The following is a 25456-nucleotide window of genomic DNA, read 5'->3' as shown; positions in this document are numbered from 1 at the left end:
CTGATCGGTGACTTCCAGAAGAGGAAACCAGAGGTCCATGAGCCAGTCCTCACAGCCAGAGAGGGCCAACAACTTTAAATTCCTGGGTTTTATTATTCCGAAGGACCAGTCCTGGGTAAGTGGAATTACAAAGAAAGCACGGCAGCATCTCTACTTCCTTGGGAGTTTGCGAGGACTCGTGACAAGATCTGAAGGGTGATTCAATATGGACTGTTCCTTTAAAAAGAGAGAGAGCAGCAAAGGCCCGTGAGTTGCCATGGTTATGGCAGGGTGGGGCTATCTGATGGACAGCTGGAGTTCAGCAGTTGTGGAATATCTACGAGGTCAGCTGGCTTTGTAATCGGACACACACGGAAGACGCTGACGAAACGGACAGTGGATGAGATTTGTGTGCCCACGACAAGGGTGGGTTTTTGCTCACAGTGTGGAAAAGGGGTGACCGGTGGAAAGCTATCGGTGTGTTTAACCCTGGCCTGGGTCAATAGCTTTACTGCATGAAAATGGCATCCTCTTTTGTGTGGTCGCAGTCGGTGACTTTAATAAGTTTCGGGAGCAGGAGAACAATGTGGAAGATTCAACAGCATCGGCACGGGGAAGACAAATCATCTCCCTCGCTCTCTTCAGTCTACTCAATTCAATATCCAGAACTGAACTGACTTCATCCCTATACCATCGTAAGACTATCATTTATCACCTGAGCTGAGAGAAGTTCGGGAACTTTATTTACTTGCTTATATATGCATAAACTCTGCTAACCTGGTTGCCTTATCTTGTTTTATATTACTTTTTTACGCAGTTACCAATAAAATAGAGTTTATAATGGAAGCCTCAGACTCCAGGTGTGTCCATTCCTGCTGGTCCTTTTTAACCCATTATGGGGTTCGTAACACTCAGCAGGACATCTAAAACTGCGACGAACTTCCATAGCTGTGTAGGGGAGAGTGTATTGATTGGCTACATCACAGCCTGGTATGGAAACACCAGAGCCTCTGAACAGAAACCCCTCAAAAAGTCGTGGACACGGCCCAGTCCATCACGGATAAAGCCCTCCCCACCACTGAGCACATCTACGTGAAACACTATCACATGAAAACTGCATCCATCGCACAGGCCGTGCTCTCTTCTCGCTGCTGCCATCAGGAAGGACGTACAGGAGCCTCAGAACCCACACTATCAAGTTCAGGGACAGTTATTACCCCTCAACCACCCCAACACTGAGCTGCTTCCACAACTATACTCACTTTCAAGGACGCTTCGTCTCGCCTTCCTGAAGCTCATTGCCGATTTATTTACTTGTTATTATTATTTTTGCATTGGCAGAGTTTGTTGTCTTTTACACATGGGTTGCCCTCCCTGTTGATTGACTTTATTCTGGTTTATTTATGCCCATCACAAAACTAATCTCAAGGCCATATATGCTCGCTGATTATAAATCTACTCTGAGCTTAAAGTGCAGCGTGTTCAAGTTGAAATGGGGGTTTCATATGCAGAGGCCCTTCAGAAAATACAGTCAAAGGGACATATTAATATCCAGAACACAGATAGATTACAGTGCGTAAAGTGCACAATTTTATAACAAAAGACTCGTCGATTGTTGATAAAATAAAAATCGTTACTTTCATGGCAGATGTGGTACAGCACGAACTAAAAGTAGGACAGAAAAGATAAAGTTATATTAGAAGATGCAGAAAAAAACATCAAAAGATAAAAGTTATTCATGATGCTGTAGAGGGCACAGCCTCAGAATTGAGAGGAGACGATTTAGAACAGAGGTAAGGGGGAATGTTTTAGCCAGAGAGTAGTAATGCTATGGAATTCTCTGCTACAGACTGTGGTGGAGGCCAAGTCAGTGGGTACATTAAAGGTGAAAGCAGGTATTTTCCTGATCAGTCAGGGCATCAAAGGATAGGGGGAGAAGCAGGTGTATGGGGTTGAGTGGGATCCGGGATCGGCCAGGATGGAGTGACAGGGCAGAGTCGATGGGCTGAATGGCCTAATTCTGCTTCTATGCCTTTTGGCCTTATTTACAAGGTGGTGGTAAATAATGTTCAGACTTCAAGGAAGAGTGGTGAATGTCTTTTTTCTCTTTTATTTTTCCTCTTTTTTAAAAAATGGAATTAGTTTTTCAGCTAATGGTCGAGGTGTGAAAGGGACGGCGGTGGAACTAGTAGATGCGCTTTGACCAACACTAGGTGGCGGTAATGCACCGTACTAGGAGAGTGAGGGTTGAGCCGGCATGTCGGCAACGCGCATGCGCCCATGAAGGAAGCTGTTTCTGTTCTCCCACCCCCCCGCCGAGGGTTCCTGCAGGTGACGTGGCGGAGTCGTCCTTTCCGCGCCTGCTTTCTCTCGCCCCCACTAATTTTCCCAGCCGTAAGCGAGAAATCGCTGCCCCTAAAAGGGGGGCGCAGGGGTGAGCAGGTCGAGTCGGCTGCCAATCCCGCCGAGTGCGGATCTAAGGTTTAGGCGGTGAGGGCGGCCCGGCTGGCTGGGGGCCTTCAGGGTCCTGGTTGCTAGGTTTCAAGATGGCGGGGGGCGGCGGGTCGGTGGCGGTGGCGCTGCTGGCGCTGGTTCTGGGCGCGGCGGGTCCGGGCCTGGGCCCCGGCCGGGCGTGGGCGGCGGGAGGCGGCGGCGGCGGCGGCCGGTACGAGGCCGGGCAGGAGGTGCCGCTCTACGTGAACAAGGTGGGGCCGTATCACAACCCGCACGAAACGTACCACTACTACCAGCTGCCCGTGTGCCGGCCCGAGCGCGTCCGCCACCGCAGCCTCAGCCTCGGCGAGGTGCTCGACGGCGACCGCATGGCCGAGAGCCTCTACCGCTTCGCCTTCCGCCGCGACCGGACGCGGCAGCGGCTCTGCGAGCTGCAGCTGGACGCGGAACAGGTGAGTGAGGGGCGTGTGCTCCGTGGGAGCGGAGATCGGCCCGAACTGGCTCAGATCCGCTTGGCGAACGTACCTCAGGCGGAACGTGGACAGTGTTACTGTCCAGACAGAATCCGTCCTAAATCCGCTTGGTAAACGTACCTCAGGTGAAATGTAGACAGTGTTACTGTCCAGACAGAATCCGTCCTAAATCCGCTTGGTAAATGTACCTCAGGTGAAATGTAGACAGTGTTACTGTCCAGACAGAATCCGTCCTAAATCCGCTTGGTAAATGTACCTCAGGTGAAATGTAGACAGTGTTACTGTCCAGACAGAATCCGTCCTAAATCCGCTTGGTAAACGTACCTCAGGCGGAACGTGGTGAGTGTTACTGTCCAGACAGAATCCGTCCTAAATCCGCTTGGTAAACGTACCTCAGGTGAAATGTAGACAGTGTTACTGTCCAGACAGAATCCGTCCTAAATCCGCTTGGTAAACGTACCTCAGGCGGAACGTGGACAGTGTTACTGTCCAGACAGAATCCGTCCTAAATCCGCTTGGTAAACGTACCTCAGGTGAAATGTAGACAGTGTTACTGTCCAGACAGAATCCGTCCTAAATCCGCTTGGTAAACGTACCTCAGGCGGAACGTGGACAGTGTTACTGTCCAGACAGAATCCGTCCTAAATCCGCTTGGTAAACGTACCTCAGGCGGAACGTGGTGAGTGTTACTGTCCAGACAGAATCCGTCCTAAATCCGCTTGGTAAACGTACCTCAGGCGGAACGTGGACAGTGTTACTGTCCAGACAGAATCCGTCCTAAATCCGCTTGGTAAACGTACCTCAGGCGGAACGTGGACAGTGTTACTGTCCAGACAGAATCCGTCCTAAATCCGCTTGGTAAACGTACCTCAGGCGGAACGTGGACAGTGTTACTGTCCAGACAGAATCCGTCCTAAATCCGCTTGGTAAACATACTTCAGGTAGAATGTGGATAGTGTCATCGTCCAGGGACAGAATCCATTCTAAATCCGCTTGGTAAACGTACCTCAGGCGGAACGTGGACAGTGTTATACTGTCCAGACAGAATCCGTCCTAAATCCGCTTGGTAAACGTACCTCAGGTGGAACGTGGAGACTGTTACTGTCCAGACAGAATCCGTCCTAAATCCACTTGGTAAACGTACCTCAGGTGAAATGTAGACAGTGTTACTGTCCAGACAGAATCCGTCCTAAATCCACTTGATGAACGTACCTCAGCTGAAATGTAGACAGTGTTACTGTCCAGAGACAGAATCCGTCCTAAATCCACTTGGTAAATGTACTTCAGATGAATGTGGACAGTGTCACCGTCCAGAGAGACTATCACATCTCCTTTCACTCAGTAAGCGTACCTTAGGCGGAATGTGGACAGTGTCATCTTCCAGAGAGACAATCACGTCTCCTTTCACTCAGTAAGCGTACCTTAGGCGGAATGTGGACAGTGTCATCGTCCAGAGATGGTCTTATCTGTCGTAAATCCACTTGGTCAATGTACTTCAGGTGAGTGTCGTTGTCCAGAGACAGTCTCACATCTTGAATGCACTTGGTAAAGATACTGTAGGTGGAACGTGGATGGAGTCATCGTTCAGAGACTGTCTGGGTGCTACTGGAATGTGGGGCACATGAATGGGAGAGGGCAGACCCTGGGAAGCAATATGGTTACTTTGGATAGTTTGGTGGGGTCTGCTCAGGAAGTATAACTAAGTATTCAAATTCTTGAAACTTGTTCAAGACAATTTCAGTTAATGAATTGTCAACAATGCTTTACAGTACAATTCCCACTGCTGCCTGTGAGGAGTTGGGACATTCTCCCTTGACCCTGTGGGTTTCCCATGATCCAAAGATGTACCAGTTAGTAGGTCATTATAAATTATCCTCTGACTAGTGTTGTTGGCCTTGGTCGGTCGTAGTCGACCATGGGTACTGCGCCTCTGGTAGTCACTGGGAGTGGCTTCTCCAGGGTGCAGACCAGGGCAGAGTTGATATGGAGATCTGTCTGTTGCCCATGCAGTGGGACCCCCCCTCTCCACGCTGATGACCGGTCCAAAGGAACGACGGAAGTCGGTACAGTTTGGTGCCAGCAGCGTCGCAGGAGTTGCCGTGCCGGGGCTGGGTTCAGCGGTCAGCCGCCTTCGGGACTCCGACTCCGGATTTTTCCTCGGGGTTCACTCCCAAAGCCTTTCCCGAGTGGGTATAACTGCAAGGCAGCGGAGGTTTGAAATCAGAGTTTTCCCTCTCCTAGATGAGCTACCATCCGTGGTTAACGAGCCCCATCTGCCCAGAGCAACTGGTTTTAAGGAGCCAGTGGCCCGCCTTTGCCCCTTCTCCTGTCAGTGGGAACAGCTCCACCGGGCATAAGAACTATGCCACACGTGAAGGTCAGGAGTTGGACTTGGTTGTCAGAGGCTGTTTGAGATGCACGCCATGAAGAGCATTTGTTTAGCAGTGAATTTATTAATTCTGCTCCTGTATCTTGTTATTAGTATTATTTATTCTTGGGCTGGTGGTGGTGGGTGTTAGGATCACTCTCCTGAATCCTCCTCCCACTCCAGTTCAGTAGGGGGCGCTAATGCACCTTTTCAGCCTGTCTGCCAATTAAAGGCAGTGGGAGAGGGTAGTAGCTGAGGCGGGCTTGTGTTTGAGTGAAGTGGGTTTCAGCTGGGGATGCGATGGGGTCTGAGCTGAGTGTCAGTGTGGTGGTGTTATAAGCCTGGGGTGGGGGTTTGCAGCCGAGTAGTGGGAAAGAGACAGTAGGGGGTGTGGATCTTGTGTCTTCACTCAGACAAGTGTCATTTGTAGCCACGTGGCTATTGTGGGCAGGGTGAGAGCTGATGAGGTCCTTCTGTGTGCCCGCGATTTGCAATGAAAGCATGCTTTAGGCCCGTCCTCCTGCTTGAGAGATCGAACGTATAATGTTGTCGGGCAGGATCTGTGTAACCTTCCTCAGCTTGTTGTGTTAAAAAAAATTAACGTGTGAAAATCTAACAGAAATTATGCAGATTATCAGAGGAGGGTGCCGGGAGGGAGGTTATTTATTGAGGCACAGCACGGAATTGGCCTTTCGAGCTGCCCCGCTCGTGGGGCAAATGTAGAATCTCCTTGCAGGCAGCTGCAGGGATTTACCCCGGGTCTCTGGGACTGTCAAGTGTTGTGTGAACCACTCTGCTCTATTGTGTTTGCCCCCCGGCAGCTCGTTCCAGCCGCTGCTCTCTGTGTCATTTTTACCACTTTACATCAGACAGAACGAGGCCATTCGGCCCTATGATTCCGATTGGAAGTGGACCAGACTCCTCCATTCCCTCCTTGTTCACGTCTCACCTGTTACCTGTTGTATTTGTTTCCACCACTGTCTCTGGCAGTGTGTTCCACGACCCGTGATGCTGGTGTACAAGGGAAACAAAACTTTCCTTTAAACGTTCCCACTCTCATCTTAAACACTGACAGTACAGCCCCTTCGGTCCATGATGTTGTACCAAGTTTTCAATCACTCCATGCTCGATCTAACGCTTCCCTTTATCACGGCCATTAACCCTCCATTGTCCTTTCATCCACGTACCCATCTGTGAGTCTCTTAAATGTCCCGACTGTATCAACACCTACGACCTTCCCTCGCAGTGTGCCCCCGGCACCCATCACTCTCTGGATAATAAAAACCTACACCTGACATCTCCCCTAAACGTTCCTCCAGTCATCTTCAAATGACGTCCTCTGGTATTGGCCATAGTCACCCTGGGGGCTGTCTGTGTACCTTATACATCCACATCAAGCTGCCTGTCATCCTCCTCCACTCCAAAGAGAAAAGCCCCAGCTCGCTCAACCTTTCGAATCTAGTATTAGCATTTCCACTCTGGGGTGGGAAGAGAGACTCAATCCCTAAGCTTCAAACATTCCAGAAAAAGCAATCCAAGTTTGTCCAATCTCTCCTTGTAGTCAATCCTCTCCAACTCAGCCCCTTCTGCACCCTCTCCAAATCCTCCACTCCCTTCCTGTCATGAGATGATCTCAGTGATCCAAATGTAGCCCAACCAGAGTTTTATATTGTTCATGATCCGTTTTTGTTGTTTGTGGGAACGTGATTGAGTTTGTCTTTCCCAAGTATTTGAGCTCTCTGCCGGGCGGGGGTATCTCTGCATGGCTGTCTGATCAGCCCCTTCATCCCTAGACAGGGAGTTGGACACTGTGCAGGATTTGTGATTTGTCTCTGCCCTGAAAAGAGGATTCCATAAGACACATTGACGGGCAGACAGTCAGCCAATCGACTGCTCACCATTCCATCGTGGCCAATTTGTTATCCCGCTCAACCTTATTCTCCTGCCTTCTTCCTGGAACCTTTGGCACCCTACCTAACCAAGAACCTGTAAACTCCTGCTTTAGATATACCCACAGCCAACTGTCGCGATGAATTCCACAGATTCTGGCGAAAGAGAGACTCCCCATCTTTGTTCTGAAGAGACCTTCTAGTCCTAGACTTTCTCCACTATGGGAAGCATGGAGTCGAGGTGGATGTGGAGGGTTACTTATCTGTTTCCACCGCCACCCCTCTAACCCCCCACCTCCTAAATTGAAAAGTTGGGGTGCGCCATTTGGGGTTTTGTGCATTGACCCCACTTGCCACCTCGCCCCACCCACACATCCCTCTCTCTCCCTCTCCCACTCCAGGTCGAGGAGTCGGGAGACACCACTCTGGGTTTTTGGATCTTCTCCCTCTGCCTGTCCTGACCCTCTCCTCCTCTCTACCTCCCCAGATCGAGGAGCTGAAGGAGGCGGTGGAGGAGCTGTACTACTTCGAGTTTGTGCTGGACGACATCCCAATCCGGGGCTTCGTTGGCTACCTGGAGGAGAGCACCTTCCTGCCCCACACCCACAAGGTGGGGCTGTGGACCCACCTGGACTTCCACGTGGAGTACAATGGCGACCGGGTCATCTACGCCAACGTCAGCGTCAGGGACGTCAAGCCCCAGAGCCTGGATGAGCTGCGGCCACCGGCCACCATCACCCACACCTACAGCGTGCGCTGGCACGAGACCAGCTTGCCCTACGAGCGGCGGGGCGAGCGGCTGAGGGACTCCGGCTTCTTCCCGCGCACCCTGGAGATCCACTGGCTCTCCATCATCAACTCCATGGTGCTGGTCTTCCTGCTCACCGGCTTCGTGCTGGTCATTCTGATGCGCGTGCTGCGCAACGACCTGGCCCGCTACAACCTGGAGGAGGAGGGCGGCGGTGGGCTATCTGCCCGCGACGACTTCGAGCAGGCCGACAACGGCTGGAAGATCATCCACACTGACGTCTTCCGCTTCCCGCCCCACAAGAGCCTGCTCTGCTCTGTGCTGGGAGTCGGGACGCAGTTCCTCGCCCTGGGCACAGGTGAGAGGCGGGGAGGGTTATCTGGGCGCAGGCTCTGTGGTGCTGGGGGTGAACAGTCGGAGGGAGATAAGCTTTTCATTGTGATTTGGCCACCGAGGTCCAACCTGTGTCAGCTCCGGCCTAGACAATGCTAACCGTCCTCAGTGAATCTCTCTCTCTCTCCCTCCCTCCCTCTCCCTCCCTCTCCCTCCCTCTCCCTCCCTCTCCCTCCCTCTCCCTCCCTCTCCCTCCCTCTCCCTCCCTCTCCCTCCCTCTCCCTCCCTCTCCCCTTCTTCCCCCCCCCCCCCACACAGTCGGGTCCTTCGGCTTGTGAAGCTGTGTCCACCTCCTCGTCCTGTTCCTTTCCGTGCTTCGTCCCTTTAGCATTTTTTCTGTTTTTCACGAGGCCGAGTTGCTCGCTCGACCCAGCATCGTGCCACTACACCACCAGCTACTGTTTAACCTACTCTCTGATCAATCTAACCCTTCTCTCCTGCGTAGATCTACGGTTCGTTTTTAATCTAAGAGTTTCTCAAGTGTTCCTAATGTATCTGCGTCCACCGCCGCCCCGGCAGCGCGTTCCACACGTCCACCACTCCCTCTGACATCTGTCCTAAACTCTCGTCCACTCACCGTAAATGGGTGCCTTCTGGAATTGGCTATTCTTCTTGGGCCTTTAACTCCAATCGCTGACCTTCTCTGTGGAGTTCATCAGTGTTCCTGTAATCGATTGCATCCACAGTACAGGGGATTGGCCTGTACAGCTCCACCGCTCGTGATGGGGCACGGGATTGGTCGTTGCTCCTGGGGGTGGGGGGGGAATGGTGCTGGCTGTCCTCTCTATCAATGCCTCTCCTCGTTTTATACACTCCTATTGAATTGCCTCTCATCCTCCTCTGATCCAAAGAGAAAAGCCCCCAGCTCACTCAACCTGTCCTCATGGCGTGCTCTCTAATGCACGTGGCGCCCTGGCTGAAGCTTCGAGGTCCCGCCTAGAATAGGGCGATCGGAACTGAGCACAGAACTCCCAGGTGTGAGCTAGCGCAGCTGCAGGTGGGGAAGAAGTGTGCCAAGGGGTCTGTGTGACTTGATGGCTGCTCTGACCTTGGTCCCAACAGGAATCATCGCCATGGCCCTCCTGGGCATGTTCAACGTCCACCGGCACGGGGCCATCAACTCTGCTGCCATCGTGCTGTACGCTCTCACTTGCTGCGTGGCCGGCTACGTCTCCAGCAACTTCTACCGCAAGATCGGCGGCGAGCGGTGGGTGTGGAACATCGTCCTCACCACCAGTCTCTTCTCGGGTAAGGAGCAGGGTTGGGCGGAGTGGAGGGCACGGACCAGCGCGGCCCCAGCAACAAACCTGATTAACCCTATGTCATGGACAACTTACATTGGCTAACTGACTGACCCGGTATGTCTTTGGACTGTGGGAGGGCAGGAGGACCACAGCACCCAGGGGAAACCTATACATTGCGCAGGGAGAACGTACAAACTCCATACACCCAACCCCGGTGATCGGGAAAGAGTTGCAGTCCATTATTAAGGACTAGGCTTCAGGGTACTTGAAGACCAATGATAAAATAAGTCAAAGTCAGCATGGTTTCTGTACAGGAAAATCTTGCCTGACAAATCTGTTGGAGTTCTTCAAGGAACTAACAAGCAGGGTGGGTAAAGGACAGGCAGTAGATGTCATTTACTTGGATTTTCAGAAGGCATTTGATAAGGTGCCTCACATGAGGCTGCTTAACAAGATTAAATCCCATGGTGTTACAGGAAAGATGCTGTCATAGATAGAGGAATGGCTGACAGGCAGGAGGCAGTGAGTGGAAATAAAGGGGGCCTTTCCTGGTTGATTGCCAGTGACTAGTGGTGATTTTCAGGAGTCAGTATTGGGACTGCTACTTTTCACATTGTTTGTCAATGATTTGGTTAATGGAATTGATGGCTTTGTGGCAAAGTTTATGGACAATACAAAGATAGGTGGATTGACAATGCGATTGCAGCAAGACTTAGAGCAACAAAGCGGCAGATTGAATGCAGAGTTGGGAAATGTATGATAATGCATTTTAGTAAAGGGAACAATAGTGCAGACTATTATCTAACTGGGGAGAAAGTTCAAACATCAGAGGTGCAAGGGGACTTAGGAGTCCTCGTGCAAGACTCCCGGAAGGTTAATTCACAGGTTGGGTGTGTGGTAAAGAAGGCAAATACCATGTTGGCATTTATTTCAAGAGGATTAGAATATAAAAGCAAGGAGATAATGCCAAGGTTATCCCTGTTACCTTTCTTGATCAAAGGAATAACATTCTGAATAACATTCAATTTTGAATAACATTCAAAGGAATAACAGTCTGATCCTCTGGCAGGTGAGGATGCAAAAGTAATTGCCCCTCACTTCCTGTAGTAACCTTGGGTATATCCCATCCAATGGTTTTCTAAAGTTCCAGCACATACTCTGTCTTAACATCAATGTGTTCCAGGATATGACCCTGTACTCTAACCTGGTATTTCTTAAGCTCCCTCTCACTGGTGTATACCGAAGCAAAATATTCAGTAACAATCTCCCATACCTCCCCTGACTCCAAGCACATGCTCCTCTTCTGTTCCTGATCGGTTCTAGTCATTCACATTCTAGTTCTAGTAGCTCATGTATGTGTAGAACGCCTTGAGGATTTCCTAGACCCTACTTGCCAATGCCTTCTCATGTCCTTTTCTAGCTCTCGTGTCCAACCGTCAGCTCCTTGTAACTCTCAAGAGCCCTGCCTGATCCTTGCTGCCTAAAATTCTTTCTTCCTCTTGATGAGATGTCCACAGCTCTTGCCAGCCATGGTTTCCTCACCCATCCAAGAATTGTTTGGGGATAGAGGGAGATCGTGTTTCAGGAATGTGATTGATTTTTTTTCTCAAGGCCAATAAGGTTGATGAGGCAGGGTGGCAGACGTAGACTGCTACGAAAGTTGGATTGCATGGGATCGAGGGGGAGATGGCTAATTGAATACAGAATTGGCCTGTTGGGTGGCTGATGGTGGACAGTTATTTCTCGGCCTGTGCCGAACAGCGTGCCTCAGAGACTGGTGCTGAGCCCATCGACGAATGCCATCTAACTGAGTGATTTACATGAGAATGTGCACACAAGGAAGTTTGCAGATGAATAAAATAGTGGCGGAGTAAACAGGCTGGTTATCAGGAACGACAGATCTTCGTCAGAGAGTACAGGGAAGGTTTATCAGACTGTCTTCAGAACCGGGAGTATGGACAGGTTTGGGTTTTGTTCATCGGAAAGTAGGGATCTTACAGAAGTGTATAAAATCAGGTGCTGGTCGCCGTGCTACAGGGAGGATGGGGTTGTGCTGGGAAGGATTGTAGGAGTTCAGTTACAGGGAGAGGGTGGTACTGTTTTCTTTGGAGTGATGAGGCGTGGATAGGGGAGATGGATGGCCTTTCTTGCCAGTGGTTAGGGTATCAGGTACAGGGGAGAGGGAAGAGTTTTAAGGGGATTTGCTGGGTAATTGTTCTTGGAGGTTTTGATATCTGGGATTCGCTACCAGAGGACATGAAATCTGATACAACCAGGAAGCATTCAGACAGGGACTTCCATAGGCACAGTGTAGGGGGCATTGTCCTAATGCAGGCAAATGGGACTGGAGAGAGCATCAGTGTGGCTGTCAGTACTGGACAACTCGGGGAGCTCGTGTAAACCATCGAAACATGAGGATCTGTACAGGGGAGCACAGGCCCCTGTTGCTGGGAGATGGGGTGGTAGTGGGTGTAATATAAGGGGCACGGGCGAGATGTTGGCAGAATCCAGAGCACCCAGTCTATGCCAGCTAATTACACCAGTGCCATTTCATTCACCCCTCTCCCAGATTCCACCCCTCAACCAAAACATTGGGCTGACAATAAACAGCGGCTGATTAACCCATGACCCTCACGTTTTGGGAGACCCACAGTGAGACTGTTTACATCCAGAGGTGGGGTTCGAACCAGGCGTCTCAGCAGTGGCGTTGTTAGTGGGGCATGGGGTGGTGTGGGCAGGACTGCTCTGCGAACCAGTCTCTAACCCCGGTGCCACCCCCCCCCCCCCCCCCCACAGCTCCCTTCTTCCTGACCTGGAGCGTCATCAACACAGTGCACTGGGCCAACGGATCGACCCAGGCACTGCCGGCCACCACCATCGTCCTGCTGCTCGCCGTCTGGCTGCTGGTGGGCTTCCCGCTGACCGTCATCGGCGGCATCCTTGGCAAGAACAGTGCCGCCGGCTTCGACGCCCCGTGCCGGACCAAGAACATTGCCCGCGAGATCCCGCCGCAGCCCTGGTATAAAAGCGCACCAGTCCACATGATCATCGGGGGCTTCCTGCCCTTCAGGTGGGTGTCATCCACCTCCTCCCAGCTCAGTCTGTCCCGGGGATTGGATTGGGTGCACCCGGGGCCGTGTCTGTCTATTACTGACCTACCTTCTCTCCTGCAGTGCCATCTCAGTTGAACTGTACTACATCTTTGCCACGGTGTGGGGCCGGGAGCAGTACACCCTCTACGGCATCCTCTTCATCGTCTTCGCCATCCTGCTGAGTGTGAGCGCCTGCATCTCCATCGCCCTGACCTACTTCCAGCTGTCCGGCGAGGATTACCGCTGGTGGTGGCGTTCTGTCTTCACCACCGGCTCCACCGGCTTCTTCATGTTCCTCTACTCCATCTTCTACTACTACAAGCGCTCCAATATGTCGGGGGCACTGCAGACCCTCGAGTTCTTCGGCTACTCCTTCCTCATTTGCTATGTCTTCTTCCTGATGCTGGGCTCTGTTTCCTTCTTCGCCTCTCTCCAGTTCATCCGGTACATCTATGTCAACCTGAAGATGGACTGACTCCCCTACCAGGTAATCCCCACATATACGCGTGTGTGTGTGTCCGGCACCTCTAAATGTGCTTCACTCAGGGGAGGGTGAGCCCTCTTAAAACTATTAAGACCAGGAGTTGAATTAGACCATTCAGCCCATCAAGTTCATTCAATCGTGGCTGATGTATGCCGTCCCATCAACCCACCCCTGGGCATAGCCCTCCATACCCCTCCCGTCCATGTACTTATCCAAATTTCTGTTAAATGTTAAAACCCACATCCACCATTTTCATTGGCAGCTGGTTCCATACTCTCACCACCCTCTGAGTGAAGTTTGCCCCTCATGTTCCCTGAAACATTTCACCCTTAACCTATGACCTCTAGTTCTAGCCTCATACAACCTCAGTGGAAAAAGTCTGCTTGCATTTACCATATTTATACCCCTTACAGAGTTTTATACCTCTATCAAATCTCCCCTCTTTCTTCTACTCTTCAGCGAATGAAGTCTTTTGCTAATAACTCAGGTCCTCAAGTCCAGGCAACATCCTTGTAAATTTTCTCTTGTTACGAAACCCTGTAACTGGGTCACTTACCAGCAAAGATAGAGAGGTCCATTGAAATCTGATGGTACTAGTTTTAAAAGTATTTATTGATAAAGGGGCACAAAAATAAGATTAATGCAAACATACAGATAATATACGTCATCAATACTAAATCTAAAAGCGTGGGTATAATAATAACCAATAAGAAATAGCTCTATCGTTGTCTAGGGGATATTGTCCAATGGAAATATAAAAGTCACTGTTAGTTCGTTCAAGCTGCAGCGTTTTGGGTTTAAGAGAGAGACAGACCCTCTTTTATCCTGGCTCGCAGGGTCGCAGATGTCAATCAGGTTGGGGGTGATGCAATCCCTCCCTCAACCAGCCCACTTTGCCTGAGGGTGTTCACGTAGCATAGTATCTCCAATCCACAAATTCGCCTTCTGGAGACAATGGCCGTGTCCCGTAGCTTTATATCGCCGGGGAACGAGACATTCCGCACATCTCTCTCTCATTTTCTGGGCCCCCTGACCCAACCCAACAGTGATCTTGTGATTCTCACAAAGGAGGGGGCTGCAGGCAAAACACTCTGTACTCTCAAACTTAACTACATCTTTTCTGTAGGTAGCTGACCAGAACTGCAAACAATACTCGAAATTAGGCTTCACCAATGTCCTATACAACTTCAAAATAACATCCCAACTCCTGTACTCAATACTTTGATTTATGAAGGCTAATGTGGCCAAAAGCTCTCTTTATGGTCTTACCAGTGTCACCATTTTCAAAGATTATGGATCTACCTCTGTTCTACCTCACTCCTCGGTGCCCTACCGCTCACCATATCAGTCCTACCCTTGTTTGTCCTCCCAAGGTGCAGCACCTCATGCTTGTCTGCATTAAATTCCATCTGCCATTTTTCAGCCCATTTTCCAGCTAGTTCAGATCCTGCTGCAAACTTTGGTCTTCCTCTGTCCCCTATGCCCCCAATCTTCTTGTCATCCACAAATTTGCTGGTCCAGTTTAGCACATTGTCATCCAGATCGTTGACGTTGATGACAAAAAACAATGAACCCAGTCAGAGACAACCATGTTGTATCACTCTCTGACTTCTCCGCAAAGCCAATATCTAATCCCAATTTACTACCTCACCCTGAATGCCAAGGGACTGAACCTCGTGTGTGGGACCTTGCTAAGATCCATTGGTCAGCATCCACTGCATTTCCTTCAGCAACTTTTCCGGTAACCTCCTTGAAAATCTTTTGAGGCTGGCAATGTTCCCTCTTTTTTTAAACAGCTGCGCGAACCAACCTTTGCTCTGAGCGGGAAATTTTTATGCTGTCTGAAAACTGCACGGCACTTCAATAAAATAAAATTCCAGCTCTGTGGCATCAAAGACTATGTATTTCAGTTACAGTGCGGCTGTGCACCCACAGAGCTTAAAGGGAAAAGTGCCTACCATGCACAAAGCCATGTTGATCGTTGTCCTTTAAAATGCCTTCCATTAACTTTCCCACTACTGATATCAGACTCACTGTTCTTAGAGCCTCTCTTAAAAAACCAACAACATTAGCAATTCTTCAGCCCCTCACCTGTTCTAAATACCTTTGATAGGGTCCATGCAACTCCTGCACTGCTCTAGCCTCCCACAAGAACCAAGGGAACACTTTGTTAGGGCCCCTGGATTTATCCACCCTAATATTCATCGAGACAGCAGGCACCTCCTCCTTTGTACTCCGCAAACGGTCCGTGACCCCAGTGCTGTTTTGCCTCATTTGAAGGGATGCTGTGTCTCTCTCCCGTAAATAAGAGGAAAAATCCATTGTCCTGCCTTCTGCCCATAACCTTTAATGCCCTTATTAATCAAGAACCTATCAACCTCCACTTTAAATATAGCCAGTGACTTTGCCTCCTCAGCATCTGTGGCAATGAATTCCAGATTCTAGCTAAAAGAATTCCTTCTCATATCTGTTCTCAATGGATGTCCTTCTGCTCTGTGACTCTCCTACGATCTGCCCACATCAGCTCTATCTGGCCTTTTCAATATTTGGTAGGTTACAATGAAATTCCACCCACCCTTTCAATTTTCTAGCAGGTACAAGCCTATAGCCATCAAACTGCCACACGTGACACTACTTAACAAGTTAAGAACCCATGGTATCACAGTAAGGATAGAGCAGTGGCTGATTGGCAGGAGGCAGGTTTCTGGTTAGCCACTGCTGACGAATGGTATTCCACAGGAGTCTGGTGGGACCGCTTCATTTTACATGTTGTTGTGGCTTAGATAATGGAATTGGTGGCTTTGTGGTAGGTGGAGGGGCAGGCAGTTTTGAGGAAGTCCAGACACTACAGAAGGACTTAGATTTGGAGAAAGGGCAAAGACGATCGATACAGTGTCAGGAAGTGTATGGTCATGCAGCTTGGTAGAAGAAATAAAAGGGTAGACTATTTCTAAATGGAGAGAAAAGTCAAAACTCTGTAGTGCAAAAGGACTTGGGAGACCTTGTGCAGAACACCCAAAGGGTTAATTTGCAGGTTGTGTCGGTGGTGAGGAAGTTAAATGCAACGTTAGCATTCATTTCAAGAGGACTAGAATATAAAAGCAAGGATGTGATGTTGAGGCTTTATAAAGCCCTGGTGAGGCCTCACTCGGAGTGTTGTGAGCAATTTTGGGCCCCCTTTCTTAGAAGAGATTTGCTGAAACTGGAGAGGGTGCAAAGGAGGTTCACAAAGATGACTGCAGGATTGAAGAGTTTGTCATACCTTTCGAATGTTGAAAGGTCTCGTTGGAGTGGGTGTGTGTGGAGAGGATGGGGGAAGTCTAAGACCAGAGGGGACAGCCTCAGAGAGCTGTCCTTTTTGAACAGAGATGAGGGGGAATTTCTTTAGCCAGAGAGTGGTGGATCTGTGAAACTCGGCTGTGGAGGCCGTGTCATTTAGGTATATTGAATGCTGCGGTCAGGGCATGAAGAGAAGTCAGGAGGCTGGGGTTGAGAGGGCAAATGCATTAGCCATGATGAAATAGTGGAGCAGATGTGATGAGCCAGATAGGCCAAATCTGCTCCCATACTTTATAGTCCAATCTTGCTAATACACTAACCCTTTCATTCCTGGGGTCATTCCCATAAACCACCTTTAGGTCCCTCTCCAATGCCAGCACATCTTTTCATAGATAAGGTGCCCGAAGCGTAGTCTGACCAAGCATCACAATTACACACTTGCTTTTATATTTTAGTCCCCTCAAAGTGAATGCCAATGTTGCATTTAGAATCAGAATCACCAGCAAATGTTGTGAAATCTTTGCAAAAGCGGTACATTGGAATACATAATAGAGAGAAAATTGGATTACAGTGAATATATATTAAATAGTTAAATATGTAATGCAAAAACAAGTAATGAGGTAGTGTTCAATGACCATTCAGAAATCAGATAGCAGTGGGGAAGCTGTTCCTGAATAGCTGGGTGTGCCTTCAGGCTTCTGTACCTCCTCCTTGATGGTAACAGTGAGAACAATGCATGACCTGGGTCATGGGGGCCCTTAATGACAGAAACTGCCTTGAAGTTGGAGCTGAGTTCACAACTTCCTGCAGCTTGTGTTAATCCTGTGCAGTAGCCCCCCATGCCAGACAGTGATGCAGCCAGTTCAAATGCTCTCCACTGTACATCTGCGAGTGACTGGTGTCATACCAGTCTCAAAACTCCTTATGAAGTTATGGTCCTGTCGTGCATTCTTTGTAGCTGCATCGATGTGTTGGGACCATGTTAGATCCTCAGAAATATTGACACCCAGGAACTTGAAATTGTTCACTCTCTCCACTTCTGACCCCTCTAGGACTGGTATGTGTTCCCTCAATCACCAACACAACCCACAAGTTAACCTTTAGGGAATCTTGCACTAGGACACCCAAGTCCCTTTGCACCTCCAATTCCTGGATTTGGTCCCTATTTTCTCTGCCTTTATTCCTTCTACCACGGTGCATGACCATACATTTCTCCACACTGCATTCCGCTGCCCCTTCTAATCTGTCCAAGTACCTACGCAGAGTCTCTGCTTCCTCATCACTAGCTGCCCCTCCTCCCCCACTCCCATTCCCTCTCCCTCGCTTCCCATTTGGAATATTGTGTCGAATTCTGGTTACTCTGCCAGGAGAAAGATGCCATAAACCTGGAGAGAGTGCAGGGGAGATTTATGAGGATGTTGCCAAGGCACGAGAGTCTGAGTGAGAGAGAGAGAGAGAGAGGTTGTGTTGGTTTATAAGTGACGGAGGTGTAGGGTCTGTGCACAGATGTGCTTTTCCAGGTTGAGGAACCAAGAAGATGGTTTATTGTGAGAGGGGAGAGATTTAATAGGCACTGGGTTGGGGGGGGTGGGGGGGACATCTTTACCTGGTGGGCAGTCTGTATATGGAACTTGCTGCTGAAGAAAGTGGTTGAGGCAGAGTCATTTACTACATTTAAAAGGTATAGTGAATAGAGAGGGTTCCGGGGAATGGGACCAGCTTGGATGGTAGATGAAGGAGCAGAATTTTCCATTTGTCCATTGAGTCTGTTCCGCCACTCAATCATTGCTGAATTTCTTTCTCAACCTCGTTCTCCCACCTTCTTCCCGTAAACCAAAACCTTGGCCTTATCCAAAACTTATCATGCTGTCTTAAATATACCTAGTCACTTGTCCTCCTGTGGCAATGAATTCCACATATTCCACCACCCTCTAGCTGGAGAAATTCCTCAGCTCTTCCAGACACAGTGAGCAGGCTCCCCAGAAACCACCTTCCCCCTCAGTTTTAAAGAGCCTATGCGGGCCTTTCGGTAGTCAGTGAGGTCACACACACCCCTTCCAAACTCTTCGCCCCCAACTAAGTTTCCCAACCTCCTCCCAGAGGCATTCAGACTGGCACATGATATGGCAGGGAATGAGGGAAACACAACACACCGTGAGCAGGCAGGTGGGATTTGTTTGGTCTGTTGTTGTGATTGTCCTTTGTGCTGTACCAGTCTCTTTCAGTGCTCCATCTATCTTGCAGATTGCAGGTCGCCAGGCCAGAGCTGGGTGTTGCACTACAGAGCCAGGGACCAAGGACCTGGAGGAGCAGAAACTCTTCCTCTCACACTCTCTCTGCACCTTGTAAAATATGTAACATTATAAATAATTATTAGATGAGGGATATGAGATTTTATATGAACTGTAAATGGGGATTTGTTTTGGTTTTTTTGTACAGCTGAGTGTCACTTTGTGGGCAGCTCATTAATCGTATTTATCACGTTTGTATTGCTGCTGTTCCACCCCTCCCATCCCGCTCCCTCTGCTGGGAATTGTTTGCACAGATCTGTCGGGACAGGTGCCATTTTGTTTTCATGATTCATTTTGTCTTGGGGAATGTAATTGCGTTGTTTGCTTTGTTCTCTCCTCCTCATTGGAGTCTGCATCTCCGGTTCATTTGTAGAAATGTTCTCTCCCCCCCCCCCCCCCCACCCCACTGTGATAAAAACTTTCTTGCTGTTTGTACTTGTGTGAGGGCTGCTTGCTCCATCCATGGTTGAAAGGTTCGGAGGGGTGGGGGCCAAATGTGGACAAGTGGGACTAACTCTTGTAGGCACCATGGCTGGCAAGGATGAGTTGGGCTGAAGGGCTTGTCTGTCACTGGCTGGCACAATACTTGGCTTTCTGTAGCACCAGTCCTTTCTGAGCTCCAGCAGAAACAGGAGGGAGGGGCCGGTTCCTCTCTGCTGAGGTCTGCTGCAAAGCTCAGAGTGCACTGACATCACCAGATTCGTTTTCTTGGCATATCCACAGAATAGTAACCATGACAGGACAACTGAGAGATCAAGCAGAGCGCGGGAGACAGCAAACTGTGCCAATGCAAATATAATTAACGAACATGGAATATTAAGATAGAGTCCTTAATGTGAGATCATTGGTAGTAGGAACATTTCAATGATGGGCAAATGAGTGTAGTTATCCCCTTTTGTTCAGGGGCCTGATGAGTGAGGGGTCGTAACTGTTGCTGGACCTGGTGGTGTAAAGCCTGAAGCTGTTGTACTGTCTACCTGATGGCAGCAGCGAGAAAAGAGCAGGGCCTGGGTGGTGGGGATCTCTGACGATGGCAGTGTTTCATGATGATGTACTGGCCCGAACCGTGTCCCCAATATGCGGTGCTTTCCTCTGATACCAATCGTCCCACTCCACCCACCACACATGTAAAAGAAAATTTGCCCTGAACATCCCCTTTAAACATTCCGCCCCTCCCCCTAATTTCCCTTGCCCCCAGGAGTAAGATAAAGATACCAGCTGTCCACTCTATCTACAACTCTCATAAATCTGTAAACCTCTAGTAGGTGTCCCCTCAGCCTTCCCCACTCCAGAGAAAACAACCCAAGTTTGTTTATTTTGATTTATTTATCACACACAAACAGGCCCTTCAGCCCAACGACCGATTACACCATTGCGAAATTAATCAGCGTGTCTTTGGAAGGTGGAGAAAAACAGGAACACTCTGAGGAAACCCAGGCAGTCAATGGCCTGGGACTTCTGAGGACCGTGACTTCAGCTCGAACCTGACCTCCATCGGTTTGTGGAGTCCACGCATTCTCCCTGTGACCCCCCAGAGTCGCTCCTGGATCCGCACCGGTCACCACAACCTTTCTGTGATGGTTCTTGGGGTGGGGGGAGAAGGCTCACTGGGATGACCCCTGGGCTGGCAGGGACCACACTGCAAGGAGAGGTAGGCCCTTCTGGCCCAATTTAACCCTAGCCTAACCACAGGACAATTTACAATGAGCGATTAATCTAACTGGTACAGCTTATGGCTGTGGACGGAAACCCACATGCATACGGGAAGAACGCACGCCAGGACAGAGCTGTAATGGGATTGTGCTTTGTTACCATGGAGACCTGCGCCTCCAGCATTAAATTAACCCTGTAAAAACATTATGCCAACTGCAGTACAGCTCAACCCCTCTAGTCCAAGCAGCATCCCAGCACACCTCTTCTGTAACCCCTCCTGCAACAGGGTGACTAGAACTGAATGCATTTCTCCGGACTGGGTCCTCAGGGTGGTGCACGGAGACCACAATGTATGGGTAGATCCAGCGGCGGGCAACTCTGGCATTAAAGGGGATGAACAGACTTCTCCCCACGCCCTGGTTTTGATCACCTTGTTGCGAACGGGCAGGGAGGGCGGTCACCCTCCCCGTCCTGGGAACCGCCAGCCGCCGGAGGTTTGTTGCCACGCTGGTCCTGGGCCGGGGGGGGGGGGGAGAAAGGCCGCACACTGTCACTGCTCCAGCGCCCCGCCGCCTGCTCCTGACCGCCGAGCGAATTCCCCCAGCCCTTTCTGCAGCAGCTTCATTGTCATCCCATTGCTGACCGCCACGCAGAGAACTCCTGCAGGGGGGGAGAGATTGTGGGGGGGGGGTGATTCTGGAGCTGAGTCAAACAGGAGCAGGGGCGTCGGGGTGGGCGGGCACAGGGAGGGCGGCGTTGATTTGCAGAGGGCTGATTCTAAGCAAGAGCCCTCAGAGAGGCAGAATTGCCCGCCATCACTTCTGGGGCAGAGGAAAGACGGGGCAGGAAGGTTGGCAGCGCGGCCCTCCTGGTGGGGGGAGCGGCGGGGGGGGGGTCAGAAGTGGACGTCCAGCACCCTTACCTAACTTGCCGACCTCCACGATGTTCCAGTGCTCGTCGTCGAAGAAGATCATCTGGTCGTACGGGAGGCCCGTCCCCTCTCTGATTCTGGTGGGGGGAGGGAGGGGTAAGAGGTTAGGGGAGGGGGTGCAGAGATCAGTGACCACGGGGGTAGTAGGTTGGGGAGAGAGGATAGCGAGGGGTTAGGCAGGATGTGGGGTTGAGGAGGGAGGATGTGGGTAGGCAGGAGAAAATGGGAGAGTGGGGGTAAAACATAAAGAATGAGACCACGCTCGGCATCTTTCCAAGAGTGGTGGTACTACCCCCTCACCTCTGTCTGCCCGCTGCCCCCCCCACACCCACTGTGCCCTGGCAGAGCCACCCACCTGCGGAAGTGGGTGACCTTGGATCCTGGGTAGATCTCCCGTTGGCAGAAGAAGCGATCCAGGTCGAAGAGACGCAGCAGCTGCTCGGCTCCCTCCACCTCGCCCGTGCTGTGGAAAGAGTGTGACTGCTTAAGCACGCAGCACTGAGGGCGCGCGCGCGCGCACATGGGCAGGCAGGGGCGCGCGCGTGGAAGACTCACCGGGACGCAGCAGCGATCCGGATCCCATTCTGGTGGAGGTGCTGCAGCACATCTGGCACCTCCGGGTACAGCTGGATGATGCGGCCACTGCTGTCCAAAATCTCACCCGTCCTGGGGTGGGGGGGGGGGCGGAGGAGAGTTAGAATGAGGGAAGAGGCAGCACGATGGGACAGAGAGAGAGAGCCGACGGGGGTTCGGATTGAGGACGAGGGAGGGGGCTGGGGAAGAGTGGTGATGAGGAAGGGGGTGAGGACATAAGGACATGGATGGAGGAAGAGAGGATGGGGACACAAGGACATGGATGGAGGAAGAGAGGATGGGGACACAAGGATGTGGATGGAGGAAGAGAGGATGGGGTGTGTAAGGAAGTATACAATGAAAGAGTAGGGACAGGGAGGGGGTGTTGGTGAAGGGGAGAAGGTAAGAGTCGGAGAGAAGATGGGGATGGAGCGAGTGTATGCAATGAAAGGGGGTGTGATAGTATTAGAAGGTGGGGAAAGTGCAACGAGGAGGGAGAACGTGTGTGTGAGGGTGGGGAGGAGGGAGAAGAACGAGGATGAACTGTACTGATTTGACAGGGGTGCATGGATTAACATTCATTGGGTGGTTAGAGGACTGGGGCTGGCTGAATGGGCAGCGTACAGACAATCAAGACAGACCTGCTTTTCTTGAAGGGTGGGTCTACGTGAGTATCCACCCAGAATGGCCAGAGGGTATAATCTGTGCAGGAGAGGAGAGATGGAGAGCAACACGTTAACCCTCCCCAGAAATCACAACCATCACACTCCCACCTCCCCGTAAACCCCATCGCAGGGTCCTCCATTGCGATGGTACAGACACAGCAGCAGGAGATTGCCCACCCACACAGGGATGTACTAGGGCTCCCCTCAGGACGATGGGGGAGTAGACCCAGAGTACAAAGGAGCATCACTGCCTGTGCCAGACCCTCTTCTGCAATCACAGGTAGCTGCACTCAAATCCCATGATCCTAAAATCTGCTCCACAGAAGGATTTTTAAAAATTTACCTAACAAAGCTGTAGATGCTCAGGCGGCCCAGCAGTGACCGAGGAGGAGGAGCTGAGTAAATGTATCAAACTGAATCCTTTATTATAACTGGGTGGAAAAAGACGAATTATAGTTCTGGTCGCCCCACTACGGGAAGAGGGTGCCGAAGAGGTTCACCAGGATGCTGCCCGGTTTAGAGGGCACGCGCTGTCAGGAGTGGCTGGATGAACTTGGGTTGCTTTCTCTGGAGGCCGGAGGCTGGGGGGAGATCTGATAGAGGTTTACAAGTTTACCAGAGGCACAGATAGAGTGGACAGAGAGCATCTGTTTCCCAAGGAAGAAATGCCTGATACCAGAGGGGGTAGGTTCCAAGGGGATGTGAGGGGTAATGCACTGCCTTGTATGGTGGTACAACAGAGGCCTTGACGAGACGGTTAGATAGGCTCATGAATGGAAAGATGGGTTTAGGGGATTTTTTAAATCGACTCTTTAGCCGGTCCCTGTGGTCTCAGTTACTAATTTAAAGAAAGGGCGAGTCCAGGTTCGGGTGGCAGAAAGCGACAGACAGGATGAGGCCAGGATTTCCTCGAGAATGGATTTTGGTTTTGGGTTACACGAGGCGGCAGGCTCAGGCTCAGACCTCAGGCTGGATCGGTGTTCAGGTGGAGTTGGGAGGCGGACTCAAGGCTCCATTGGGGAGCGTTAACGGGCTCGTCCTGGGTCAAACTGACTCGACCCCATCACCACCGGATCGGCGGCAGTCACTGGCCCCCCCCCCCCAATCGGTAAACCCTGCCGCCTGCTCCTTCCCCCAGCCACTCACTCACCCAGGTCGAACACCGCCAGGCTGGGTTTGCTCATGGTCGGCTGCCGAACGAGGAAGTTGTGGTCCTCCCAGGGTCGGTCCTCCAGTGTCCCAGGCTGCACTCGGGCGTTTCAATCCGTTACTAGGATGTGATTGGTACTTCCAACTCAGTCCGCCAAAGCCCAGGCGAGCAGTCAGTCCTCCCAGTCGGTCCTCCAGCGACCAAATGCGCAGTTACTCTGTCCAAATCGGCCCACCAGTGTCCCAGCGTGGTTAGTCCTCCCAGTTCGGTCCTCCAATGGTCAAGCGGGCCAGCAGTCCGAATCTGCAGCTGGCGGCCTAGGACTCGGCCCTCCGCTCTCCGGGATCGCGTCCGCCGTCAGTGTAAGTCGTCCCCCGGGATTCAGGCTGCAGCGCCGGGATACCCCTGGCCCTCCCAATGCCCCCGGCTCCGGTCCGCCCCGCCCAGTCCTCCAGCGTGGCCCCGCCCCTGGTGCCCGTGTCACCGACGGTGGGAGCATTATCCGAACGGCAGCCTTGGCGGGCGGAGGTAGGTGAGTGAGCGAGCGAGAGGGGAGGGAGGGAGGGAGGTGGTGAGGCATGCAGTGGATGGGGAGGGAGGAGGTATTAGATGATAAAGGGGAGAGAGGGTGAGGGAGGAGGAGGTGTAATTGGTAGTGGAGGGAAGAGGAGGTTGTGAAGGGTCTGGAGAGGCAAGGATGTGACCCCTTTTACACAGTGAAGCCCAGTTCTAGAATTTTCCAAAAGAGGGATGTTCTCCCCACACTCACCCTCCGGTTCCCTGGGCCGATCTGTGTCGATTGTATGGTGTTTGGGTTTATGTAATATATAATATATATATTTATATAATACATTCTCTGTCGATGCTGTCTGTACCCATCCCGTTTGTGTACGACCTTCAGAGACGGCGACACCCAGGAACTTGAAACTGCTCACCCGCTCCATTTCGGACCCCTCGGTGCGGACTGGTGGGCATTCCCTTGTCTTACCCTTCCTGAGCTCCACGAGCAGTTCTTTGCTCTTCCTGGCAGAGGGTGCAGGGTTGTTGCTGTGTCATCACTCGGCCAGCTGATGGATCTCCCTGTTTGCCTTTTTGTCGTCAGCTGGAATTCTTAACAATGGCTGTGTCAGCGACAAGATCACAAATGGCGTTTGAGCTGTGCCTGGCCCCACAGTCACAGGCGTAGAGAGGTGAGGTGTGCCGTTGTTGACTGTTAGCGAACTGGAGAGGTTATTTCTGATTCAACAGGCTGTGCTTCCAGTGAGGAAGTCCACCAGCAGACGCCCAGCTTTTGGAGCTAAATTTTTATTTAGAACTAGAGGAATGATTGTATTAAACGCTGAGCAATGAACAGCCTGACACAAGAATTAGTATTGTCCAGGTGGCCCAAGGCTGTGAGATCGAGTCTGCTGTCCCCCATTGGGGCCTGTTGCCTTGCGTGGGGTCACCCTCTTGAAAGGCAGCCTGACATCAGCCTCCGAGAGAGACCATGGCGTCACCAGGTACTGCAAGGATTCGCGTAGCTGTAGTTTCACTGCGTAGGAAGTAATGGCCTGCAGCCCCTGCCAGAGCTGGCATGCATCCAATTCCGCCTCTAGCCTGGATCGGATTTGTCCCTTTGATCGTGAGATAGCCCCATGCAAGTTGTACCTGGCCTTAATGTATAGTCCTGGGTCACAAGACCCGAATGCCACATGTACAATGTCTTGTGTATGTGACTCATAATGGCTTCTTTGGTTTGTTAAGAGTAGGAATGCTTCTTTGTCTGATAAGTGTTTCTCTCACAGTTG

General features: G+C 51.1%; 3 protein-coding genes across 10 annotated transcripts in view; 2 read left to right on the top strand and 1 right to left on the bottom strand.

Annotated features, from left to right (window-relative positions):
* The first annotated feature begins 2526 nt into the window (after positions 1-2526).
* Positions 2527-19127, top strand: tm9sf1 (transmembrane 9 superfamily member 1). Its single transcript, XM_059951475.1, has 6 exons — positions 2527-2885; positions 7651-8269; positions 9367-9552; positions 12345-12618; positions 12722-13127; positions 18648-19127. Exons 1-5 carry the CDS (start codon positions 2802-2804, stop codon positions 13113-13115), a joined length of 1557 nt encoding a protein of 518 aa, XP_059807458.1. The 5' UTR covers positions 2527-2801; the 3' UTR covers positions 13116-13127; positions 18648-19127.
* Positions 19128-20001: 874 nt separating this feature from the next.
* On the bottom strand, positions 20002-23807 carry mdp1 (magnesium dependent phosphatase 1). 2 transcript variants are annotated; one of them, XM_059951484.1, is made up of 6 exons: positions 23667-23749; positions 22493-22553; positions 21834-21944; positions 21634-21741; positions 21270-21355; positions 20002-21007 (listed from the first exon to the last, which is right to left on the bottom strand). In XM_059951484.1, exons 1-6 carry the CDS (start codon positions 23698-23700, stop codon positions 20898-20900), a joined length of 510 nt encoding a protein of 169 aa, XP_059807467.1. In that variant the 5' UTR covers positions 23701-23749; the 3' UTR covers positions 20002-20897. The 2 variants fall into 2 exon arrangements, with proteins under 2 accessions (XP_059807467.1, XP_059807468.1); XM_059951485.1 differs by lacking the exon at positions 21834-21944 and having other exon boundaries at positions 23667-23807.
* A 39-nt stretch (positions 23808-23846) lies between these two features.
* Positions 23847-25456, top strand: part of dhrs1 (dehydrogenase/reductase (SDR family) member 1) — a 57884-nt gene continuing 56274 nt past the window's right edge. For 3 of the 7 annotated variants that reach the window (XM_059951481.1, XM_059951480.1, XM_059951479.1), the window contains exon 1: positions 23847-24028. Coding sequence is in view for 1 of the 7 variants with exons in the window: in XM_059951476.1 (XP_059807459.1) it covers positions 24084-24198 (115 nt within the window). In the remaining 6 variants the exon portion in view is untranslated. The other 4 variants (XM_059951478.1, XM_059951476.1, XM_059951482.1 and 1 more) reach the window with 4 other exon arrangements.

Source organism: Hypanus sabinus, chromosome 26 (assembly GCF_030144855.1).
Source record: "Hypanus sabinus isolate sHypSab1 chromosome 26, sHypSab1.hap1, whole genome shotgun sequence".
NCBI classification, from domain to species: Eukaryota; Metazoa; Chordata; class Chondrichthyes; order Myliobatiformes; family Dasyatidae; genus Hypanus; species Hypanus sabinus.
The sequence above is the reverse complement of the archived record's forward strand: the minus strand, read 5'-3'. Positions and strand labels throughout refer to the sequence as shown.